Below are 11280 nucleotides of genomic sequence, written 5' to 3' on the forward strand. Positions count from 1 at the left end.
TATCAATGTTGGTAATTCTATGTCACAGAAATGCTATTTGCTTGCATTTGCATTGAGTTATAGACGCTAATTTGTTGTTTTACTAACTTCATGGATAGATAATCTTTGTGAAGTTCTCTTGAAGATAGATCCTGCATCTTTTACTAATATTTTTTAGTCTTATTTATTTATTTATTTATTTATTTATTTATTTATGATGTGTTGTACACCATGTGTGCAAGGCAGATAGCAACTTTTGACAGTTAGTTTTGGAGCATGAGGGTCCCAGAATTCAAACTCACATTTTTGGACTTGGTGGCAGATACCTTTACTCCCAGGACCACCTCAGAGATCCATGAACCTCTACTGTTTTACTATGGCTTGCTTTCACTGTGTGAATATATGTCACTGTGATTGGGTTAATAAAGAAGCTGACTGGCCAATGACTGGACAGGTAGAGGTTAGGCAGGACTTGAGACGAAAAGAGAGCATGAAGAAGAAGGGGAGGAGCATCAGAATCAAGAGGAAATGCAGAGAAAAGGAGCTAAACTTGCCATAGTAAGGAAAGGTACCAAGCCACCTGTCAGAGCGCCAGAAATATGGATTAATTTAAAATGTAAGAGCTAGCTAGTAACAAGCCTGAGCTGAGTATTTATAATTGGTAATAACTTTCTGTGTGGTTATTTGGGGAGCAGCTTATGGGACACACAGAACGGTCCACCTACATTCAACATCATGCTAATATGTTAATACATAGCCACTGAGTGAATGATCTCTCATTCACAGTCTTTAATTTTAAATAATAGGTAAAAAAAAAATATTTCATGACAAGAATTAGCCCCTTAAGATTTTGATAATGTGGAAAATTTGTTGGCTTTTGAACTGTGAACAACGAAGTATGTCACACAAGTAATAATATTGTTATTACGAAATTCCTAATATACAGGATATTGCTTTAACCGCTGAAATGCTATTAGCATATTCATCTCTAGGACAATATAATACAATATTGTCATTATCACTTTATAGATGAGTAAACTAGAAGTCAGTGAGGTAAAAAATACTTGACTAATTCCTCCTACAGCAGATAGGAATGAGTACAGAGACCCACAGCCAGACATTATGCAGAGAGTGAGAGACCTTAGAAACTCAGTCCTTACTAAGATACCTCTGTCAAATCCCTCTTCTCAGGACTCAGGGAACCCCTTGGAAAAGGAGGCAGGAAGTGTGTAAGAGACAGAAGGGGATGGAGGACACCAAGAAAACAAGGCTCTCTGTGGTAGTTTGAATGTAATTGGCACCTATAATTTCATAGTGAGTAACACTATTAGGAGGTGTGGCTTTGTTTGTGTGGGTTTGGCTTTGTTGGAGGATGTATGTCACTGTGGGGGCAGGCTTTGATGTTTCCTATGCTCAGAATACTGCCCAGTAAGTCAGCTGACTTTCTGCTGACTTCTGGTCAAGATGTAGACAGCACCATGGCTGGCTGCATGGTGCCATGATCCCCATCATGATGATAACCTCTGAATTGTAAGTGAGCCATCCCAGTGAAATGTCTTCTTTATAAGAGTTGCTGTGGTCATGGTGTCTCTTCACAGCAATAGTAATCCAAACCAAGACAGAAGTTAGTACAAGGGACTGGAATATTGTTGTGATAGCCCTGACCATGTGTTTCTTTGGAAAAATTTGGACTTTGGTACTTTGGGTTTGGAAACAATAGAATACTTAAAGCACTGCTTAATAGGCAATCCTAGTAGGAGCATGAAAGGCAGAGGTCTTAATAATTACTTGAACTGTCAGGGGCCCATTCAAGAGGTTTCAGAGAAGAAGAATTTTAGTATGTTGCCTAGAGATCATTCTTGTGATATTTTGGTGAAGAAAGTGGCTGCCTTTTGCCCTTGTCCAAAGAATCTACCTGAGGCTAAAGTGAAGAGTTTTGAATTAATTCAATTGTCAGAAGAAATCTCAAAACAGCCTAGTATAGATTCTGTTGTGTGGATATTAGTAGTAACACTAATGAAGATTTATAATGAAAAGGAAAAGCTGAGCAGGGTAATTTTTTTTTCATTTTTCTTTATTAAGGAATTTTCTACCCACTCTACATGCCACCAACAGATTCCATCTCCTCCCTCCTCCCACCCCCCAGCTCTCTCTCCCAAGTCACCCCACATCATTCCCATGGGGAGTCAGCAGAGCCTGGCACACTGAGCCTAGGCAGGTCCGAGCCCCTTCCCACTGCCCCAAGGCTGCACAAGGAATCACACCACAGGCACCGGATTCCCAAAAGCCTGCCCAAGCACCAGGGACAGATCCTGATCCTCCTGCCTGGGTGCCCCCCAATCATTTCAAGCCAAATAACCATCTTCCATATCCAGAGGGCCTAGTCCAGTCCCATGGGGGCTCCACAGCCACTAGTCTACAGTTCATGGGCTTCCACTAGTGTGGCTGGTCATCTCTGCACGTCTTCCCATCATGATCTTTTTGTCCCCCACCTGCAGAATCCCTCCTCTCTCTCATCGATTGGTTTCCCAAAGCTCAGCCTAGTGCCTGGCCATGGATCCCTGCATCTGCCTCCATCAATCACTGGACAAAGGCTCTCTTAGTCCAATTGGGTGCTGGTGGCCCAAGCAGGGCAAATTATAAAAAGTAAATTTTGAGCACTAGGAAGTGGGATGAAGCTAAATCCTGCATTCAAGGAGATAAATGGATTAAGAAATTGAATAAAGGGAGTGGTGATCTCAGGACAAGCTCTCACCCAGCTAAGTTTCCAACTTGTGGAAAGAAACTAAAGAAAAGCTTAGAGTTGTGTGTGTTAGGGCACATCTTTAATCCCAGCACTGGGAAGGCAGAGGCTGGTGGATCTCTGAGTCTGAAGTCAGCCTGGTCTACAGAGCAAGTTTCAGGACAGCCAAACTCAGGCAGTGAAAGACAAAAGGCTGGTGAAGATGTAATTGTATATGTGGGGTGAGGGGCATGTTCCAGCTTCAGTAAGCAGTAGAACATGGCAGCTTTGAACACCTAGTCCTGGCTTTCGAGTTAAGGATAGAAGAAAGGAGTTATGGAATGCTTAGGCCAGGCATGTGTCAGGAGTGTCTAGAATAGAGTCCTAGTAGAGAGGCCATTTCGTGAAGCTGTAAAGTTGAAGCCTGGATTGCCCTGGAGAACCCAAAATGTTTGAGATCCCAGAACCATGGGATACCTGCCAGGGAGACCTGCTAACAGGGAGTGGAAGCAGCCCAAAAGAAAGAAGTATGTTGCACTCGATAAAGCTGAACAGAGTTGGAGATGTGGAGAGTGTTTTTACATCAGATGTGGAGATGCAGAGTTTGCAGTTTGCCAAGATGGCTTTCAGTCTTGCTTTGGTCCAGTATTTCCTCACTATGCTCCTTTCCTTATGTTTTGGAATGGTAATGTATATCCTGTGCCATTATATGTTGGAAGTATGTGATCTGCTTTTTGATTTTGATTTTTACAGGTGATTACCATTAAGAAATTGCATGAATCTCAGAAAAGTCTTTGAACTTCATAATTTAAAACATCATTGAGACTGTAATAAACTATGGGGACTTTTGAAGTTGGACTAAATAAATTTTGCATCATGATATTGTTCTAAGCTTATGGGGGCCAGGGAGTATAATGTGGTAGTTCGAATGTAATTGGTCCCTATAATCTCATAGAAAGTGGCACTGTTAGGAAGCATGGCCTTGTTGGCATGAGTATAACCTTATTGGAGGAAATGTGTCACCATAGGGAAGGGCTTTGAGGTTTCCCATGCTCAGGATACCACTCAGTAACTCAGACAGCTTTCTGTTGCCTTCTGGTCAAGATGTTGCCAACATCATGACTGCCTGCACATCACCATGTCCCTGTCATGATGATAATGGACTGAACCTCTGAAACTGTTAGCAAGCCATTCCAATTAAATGTCTTCTTTCTATGAATTGCCATGGTCATGGTGTTTCTTCACAGCAATAAAAACCCTAACTAAAGCCGGGCGGTGGTGGTGCATGCCTTTAATCCCAGCATTTGGGAGGCAGAGGCAAGTGAATCTCTGTGAGTTCAAGGCCAGCCTGGTCTACAAAGGGAGTTCCAGGACAGACTCCAAACTACACAGAGAAACTTTGTCTCAAAAAACAAAAACAAAAACAAAACAACTAACAAACAAACAAAAAACCCTAGCTAAGATACCCTCTAAATTAACAAGATTGATGTACATATGAATTCATAGAGGCTGAGGCAGCGTGCAGGGGTCTGCACCAGATGGGGTCCTAGAGATGAAAGGAGAAATAAACACATGCCCCATCCCTAACCAGAAGGTATCTCAATTGATTACCACTCACAAATGAAAAAAAAATAGTTTTCTAACAGACTCTCACTGGGGAAACACACCATTCTTAAGGGTAGGCTGCATGCCCAGCAGTTAACAGCCAACAAAATACAGTTCAGTGGGAAAACAAACAAAACAAACCTTGACTAAGAACCTAAGAACAGAACTAGTCAGTGGCAAGACTGGGATCCAGACTCAAAGCATTTGGGCTCAGCAACCCATGTTCTTACAATACTCTATTTTTCTTTTCCAAAATATCTTCCTCTGTATATAGGAGTGATAGGATTGTCTAGCATATGGAAGGCTATGTGTTCCTTCTCCAGACCCACCAAAAAAACCACGAATAACAGAAATAGCTTGTCTATGCAGAATGTTTGCCGTGATACGTTAAATTAGACATTTAATTGTCAAAAATGTTTTAATCATTGCATTCAGGAACTTGGAGATTCATTTACTTAGTGACTTTTAATTTGGCTGAAAAGCTTATATATTAGAAATTTGTTGGGAGCCATGTGGCCTAGTTTTGGTTTGGTATATGAACACTTGTACAATGGGTTTTTGTGAGGCAAAACCAGTGGAGATGGTCTTTCACTTGGCAAAAACAAGTAGACCTTGGGACAATGCAGAATGCTGCTGAGACCTTGTAACCTACACTCTCACTTCTCTCCCATAATATTGATAATTCTCTTGCTGGTTTTTAGTTTCACATTGTCAGTTATACATGGGACAGATGTGATCATTTCTGGAAATCCCATTTTTTTCTCCAATATTTCCCCCTAAAATTCTTTGGAAACTGATACTTCTCAGGTTTCTTATAGAGAGGCTTAGGCAGGCAGGGCCCTTTTGTAGGACAAGGGAACAGTTGGAGAAACACAAGCTAACTCTATGCAAGAAGTTTATGGCAAACAACCCCTGTTTCTATAAATATGCTTTGCTAAGTTTTGAACAACATGGTTGTTCTTGAGAATGTGGGCCTATGTTTATTGCCTTTTAGCTTTGTAAAGACAGGATGTGCCTGGCTCGATATTTAGCCAAGCTAACAAAATGCTGAGCATAGTCTTTGATTTAAAAGTTGTTTTGATGTAAAAGTTGGGAAAAAAAAAAACCATACTTGACATATTTGTTTTTGCTAGAGGTTAAAGTTGGAGGGTGGGAAAAACATGCTTGTTTTTTGAAGTATAAATAAAGACAGCTTGAGCTATTCAGGGATGGCCACATGTGTGAAACTCATCTGGTGGTCGGATAATTCTTCTGACACACCTTTCCCTTCTCAGGATGTGAACCCTGGCTGTGGTAGGACACTGGCAGAAGAGGTAGCTTTTATTAAGGAGGTTCACATATTCAATTTGTTTACTTTCATTACCCATAATATAAATGTGTGGGAATATAAAACACTGGTCAACAACTATCTTTGACTTTATTCCAGAGAAATAACAACTGTGTGCACATGAATTTTCCTCCACAAAAATTACAGGAGCTTTATTTATCATACCTACAACAGATGTCCACCACAGGGTAAACTTTGATGCACCCATATGGTGTTTAAAAAAAAATATTCAGTAGTAAAAAGGAGCAAATCATAAAAATATGTAATGGCTTGGATGATCTCAAGAAAATTAGGCCAAGTAATAGAACAATTTTAAATAGTTATATAGCACATGATTTTACTTATATAGTATCCAGGAAATGGAATGTCTAGAAAGACACAGCATGTTGAGATCTGCCAGGTCTTAAGAGAAAATAAGAAAGCAGGCTGTGAAAGTACAGAGTGTGGGCGCCTTGGTGGTGAAGGGTCTCTATCTTTACAACATCAATAGCAAAATCTTGGCTGTGATATTATATGATGGCACTGAAAGATAATTTCCCTACATCAACTAAGTAAAGAGCATATGCAATCTGCTCCAATCCTTTTTATAAGTGTGTGAGTCTATGCCAATCTCAGAATAAAAGTTTAATTTTAAAAGCAAAAATGAATTCACAAAAAATTCCATTAATGATATACCCAAGCCTATTAATTTTAGGAAACTTACTAATCATCTTGGGAACTGTTGTATTTAGTACTATGGCTCTTAAAGGGGAAGATGATATTATGATGACTACATGAAAGCCTAGAAAAATCATAATTCTTGAGTGCAATGAGTAAGAACTCTCAGTAGAAAAGGTGGTCTTATTTCCCCAGGGCTTACAAAATTTAATGCAGTTTCTTTAATCAAATATTGTGGAGCTTACAAATTGGACTCTGATGGCATTTATATATTTTATTATGTGATCTGTATCCTGGTTGTGTTTAATTATGAAGTCCCAACTGTGCCATATCCTGATAGAGTAAAGACGAGCACATAGAAAAACTGTTATGGTAGAATTTCTGTGAACCTGCTTGCCTAGACATAGATGATGCATCATCATGAAAGACCTGATGGACAAAAATCAGTAACCATTTTCATTCCTCCCAGGTATTTTACATACTAGCACTGTAAGCCAGGTTAGGGGGAACACAATTGATTGAATAAAAAATGTAATTGAATAAAAAATGTACCCAGAAGCTCATGGTTTGAATTACTTCCTAGCTGGTGGTACTAATTTGTGAGTTTATGGTACTGTCAGAAAGTAGGGATCTGGCTTCAGGAATGAGCCACTGGTAAAAGATCCCTAGGGTTCCATTATTCCTGCCTACATCCTCTCTTGCACTTTGCTTCTCTGTCTTTGATGATGGTATTTCTGAGAAGCTTCTCTTTTGCCTCCCCATTTGTGTTCATGTGGATAAGTGGCTGTGTGGACCTGCTAGTGTTTCCCTGAATCATCTTAATGTGAATGTAGTTTATATGTAAAACCATAGCAATTTGTTTACATGCAAACATAATTTATGTAGTAAACTTCATTCTTTACTTATTATATATGTAGCTTTATACATGTTATCTATAGCAATTTAGGAAGCTTTTTCCCCCCACATACTATTTGAAGGATGATATCCTTTTCAGTCATTGTGGCATCTTTATTGTTATACATGAGGAAAAGCAGGGATTAAAATGCAAATCCCACTGCCTTATTTAAAGTATTCCTTCCTTCCTACACAGTATATTCAGAATGAAATGGGTTAGGTAGCAGCCAGGTGGTATTCCTTTCCATCCATGATTATTTCTCATCTGCTTAGAATGGTTCCTACTCAAATATCCTTTATACAATTTCTGAAGATTTAAATTAAACTGTGGTCTCAACAATTCTCGCTCATATAAACCCTGCTCTTTCTCACCAATTGGACTCCCGGAGCTCCACCCGGGGCCTAGCCATGGATCTCTGCATCCAGTTCCCTCAGTCATTTGATGGGGTTTCTAGCACAACAATTAGGGTGTTTGGCTATCCTATCACCAGAGTAGGTCAGTTCGGGCTGTCTCTCGACCATTGCCAGCAGTCTATTGTGGGGGCACCAGGTTGATCTCAATCCTTAGGGGAGTCTTTGCCCTGGAGGAGATGGGAAGGGGGGGTGGGCTGGGGCAGGAGGAGGGTGGCGGGAGGGGGGAGATCAAGAGAATCCATGGTTGATATGTAGAATTAAATTATATTGTAAAATGAAATAAAAAATTAAACTATGGATTTTTTCCTCATGTAAGTCACTTTAAAAAAAAATTCATCCCCCAACTATCAGGACATGTTAAAGCTGCATAATATCAGAGTATCTGTTCCCTACTTGCTAGTGATCTCACCTTGGCATGTCTTCCTTGTCAGACAGCAGTTACATATCACTGGGAAATCAGACATCATAGCAAGCATTTTAAAAGTGATGCACAGACTGCTATACTTTTAAAAATCACTGACATGTTTTTCATCAAATTTCAGGTTGATTTAGGAGGTAAAGAGATGCTTTTGATAGAGAAGTCCCAAAGATGCACAGTGTCTTATCGGATCTCCAGGTAAACGGATGGGGACCCCAGCAATGAATCAAGTACACTTTTTTTTCCTTCCTCTTTTGCAAGACCTAGTTTTGGTATTATTTTAAAAATTCAATTTTCTCTGAGATCAAATCTATCAATACCTGTATGTGAATGTTAAATTTCCCAAGGTGTCATATTTTCTGGAGCTAAATGATGCCCATATTATTTCTATTTTATGAATTATTTGAAATTATGAAGGAAATAAAAACTATGGTGACAAGTATATAAAAATATAAAGAGGTAGGAAAAACAATTTTCTTAACATAAGAAATAATCATGAATATTTTGAAGCATGACTTTTAATCTTTTTGAAATTTTTTTCACTGTTGAAATCAGAGTGGTGGTAATGATGTATTCTGGTTTTTGCAATGAACATTATAAAGTCAGTGTCTTCTCTGGCATGAGGCTTTATACATTTTCTTTTTTTTTTTTTTTTTTTTTTTTTTTTTTTTTTGTAACCAAAACTTTAATCCCAAGGATTCTCACAAACATTACAAATGACAGCATGAAAAAGATATCTTGCACAGTAACTCAAAAGTTCAGCTCTACAATGTACCCTTAAACTGATAGGACACTGCTAACTTAAAGCCTTCCATTTCAAATAAAATGTTACAAACAGCTTTTTGTCCAATCGGTGAGGAACCTCTCTGCAAGCCTTCAGAGTGCAGTTCCCACCCTTTACCTGTTGGCTTGTGTTCACAGCAGCTTTTAAAGACTGCTTATCATTCCCCCACAGCTCCACACGTATACCAGCTACTAGAGAAACTACAGCCTTTTTCATTTCTGCCAACTCTTTCTATATCATTAGCACATCACACTTTAACTGGGCAGGATCTAGGTTTATTTCAATCTTGCTTAAGGGAACATTGTAAAGTAACACTTCTTGATATTACATGCCTCCTAGGATCCATTTGGAACCATAGAGAATTACATCGTTGTGTGTCACAGTTCCAAGAGACAAAACAAATTTGAACAGCTAAAACATCTTAAAAATGCACCAAGCTTATGAAGTCTCAAACAAACTTGAATTTCCTGTACATACTCCTGTCAAATGAAGTTCTTTCCTGTACATCACTTCTTTTGCAAACTGGTCTTCTACTTCCTTTCATTTGACCTAGATCGGCTACGAGACCTAGAGAAGGATCGAGACGGCTTGTGATTTCTCTCGCGAGACAGAGACCTTTCTCTTCTCCTATCTCTAGAAAGTGACCTGCTCCGGCTTCGAGAGAAGCTTCTCCTTCTTGGAGATCTTCGCCGGGGTGGAGGACTCCTCCTACGGTAATCATCTCGAGGGCGACGACCCCAGGAGGGAGGTGGGCCACGATTCCGACTTCTTTTTTCACCATTCGAAAGTTCCACTCTTACACGGCAGCCACATAGTGTTCTTCCATCGAGCTCTCGGACAGCATCAGCGGCATCTCGGGGATCCTCAAATTCAACGAATGCAAAGCCAGGAGGGTTTCGAGCAACCCACACACTTCGGAGTGGTCCATAATAGCCAAAAGCTCGTTCTAATTCAGTCTTGTTCCCATTGTTTCCAAGATTACCTACATACACCTTACAATCTAATGGACAGGAATCACGATGCATTTCGAGATCCTGGGTTCAAACAGCCGAAACTCAAATCCCAACACTCCGACAGGCCCACCCGCGCCCTTCGGGATCTGCTTCCGCAGATGCGCTCCGTCCCCTGGCGTCCACGAAATGGCGGCTATACATTTTCTAATGAATGGAAAACTGTCCACATTTTGAATGAGCCTGAAATTATCATCATTTATCTATTTCAGTTTCTATATGTTAGTTTTAGAATTTTCAGATTTTTATAATGCACCAGGTATGAATACTTTTGGCAGAAGATTCTCTTTTTAAGATCCACTTCAAAGGAGGACTAGATCTGGGGGAGAGAGGAGGTGGGAGGGGGAGGGGCCGGGAGGAGTGAGGGAAGGGAAACTGTGGTTGGGATGTAATATATGAGAGAAGAATCAATCACTCAATCAATAGTACTTTTTGATATGTATGTTCGGAAGTATATAGTTGCTTTAACGAATTTTGAATATATTTTAGTCTGTGTGTGTAACTGTGTGTTGGGGGGAGAAGGGGAGTGGGAGAGTGGGTATGGATGTATACAAGGTGATGGGTATGTGTTGACATTAATGAGTGTGAGTGTTGGTACACTTACAACTCATGAAGACATCCGGGGACAACTTCAGATGTATGGTTTCTCCGTTCTCTTTGTTTGAGACAGAATCTATGTTCACTGTTGCTTATTTCAGGCTAGCTGGCCTGAGAGCTTCGGGGGTTCCTGTGTCCTGCCTCACATCTCCCCATAGGAGGACTGGGATTAAAGATTCCTGTTTCCATGCCCTGATTTATGTGAGGTCTGGGGATTTGAATCAGGTCCTCATGCTTGGCGTGTGTTTTACCCACTCAGCCATCTTCCCGGTCCCTTGATTATGAATTTTTTATGGTTTATGAGTTTGTTGATAAATTGTTTTCAATGTTGTTGGAATAGCCAAAAGAGCAGGTGGTTAATTTCAGTTTATTAGGGGCTCTGTATTGTATAACTAACAAGGATAATTTGATAAAGATAAATGAACCCTTGGTTCTGTAAAGTCATTTTAGAGTCACTAGGAAAAATTTCTTAGGCTTTCTATATCATTGAATTTCTTTCAGTTTCTGAAATTTCTGAAAAGCATGAAGATTAAATATTAAAATATAGACAAAAAACACTTATACCAATTTTACATAAATGTTAATGTAGTCTTCATTAATACAGCATTTCTCAGAAAGCATTTTTATAGCATTAGTTCCTGTGTCAAACATCTATTCTAGTCAAGCCAATCTGTTATCTATGACAATCAGTGTGTCAAATTTATACAGTAGCTACAGGAATACTTGTTCAACAAGATAAAATTGTGGGATAGGGGAGAAGATGGAAGTGTATCCTATCAATGGAGCAACATTGGAGTTCATAGTGTGAGATGAGGCTAGCAAAAGGTTATTAATCACATGAGTAATGAGTTGTCATAGTAATGCTGAAACCAA

General features: G+C 39.7%; 1 protein-coding gene across 1 annotated transcript; it reads right to left on the minus strand.

The window, feature by feature from the left end:
- Window positions 1-9129: 9129 nt before the first annotated feature.
- Window positions 9130-9899, minus strand: LOC131894321 (serine/arginine-rich splicing factor 3). Its single transcript, XM_059244562.1, has one exon. The coding sequence runs from the start codon at window positions 9823-9825 to the stop codon at window positions 9331-9333; it is 495 nt and encodes a 164-aa protein (XP_059100545.1). The 5' UTR covers window positions 9826-9899; the 3' UTR covers window positions 9130-9330.
- Window positions 9900-11280: the final 1381 nt, after the last annotated feature.

Source organism: Peromyscus eremicus, chromosome 17, assembly GCF_949786415.1.
Source record: "Peromyscus eremicus chromosome 17, PerEre_H2_v1, whole genome shotgun sequence".
NCBI lineage: Eukaryota > Metazoa > Chordata > Mammalia > Rodentia > Cricetidae > Peromyscus > Peromyscus eremicus.

What these genes read in the sequence shown, in the direction of transcription:
- LOC131894321 (XM_059244562.1), bottom strand. Translation starts at nt 9,825, where the DNA reads ATGCATCGTGATTCCTGTCCATTAGATTGTAAGGTGTATGTAGGTAAT.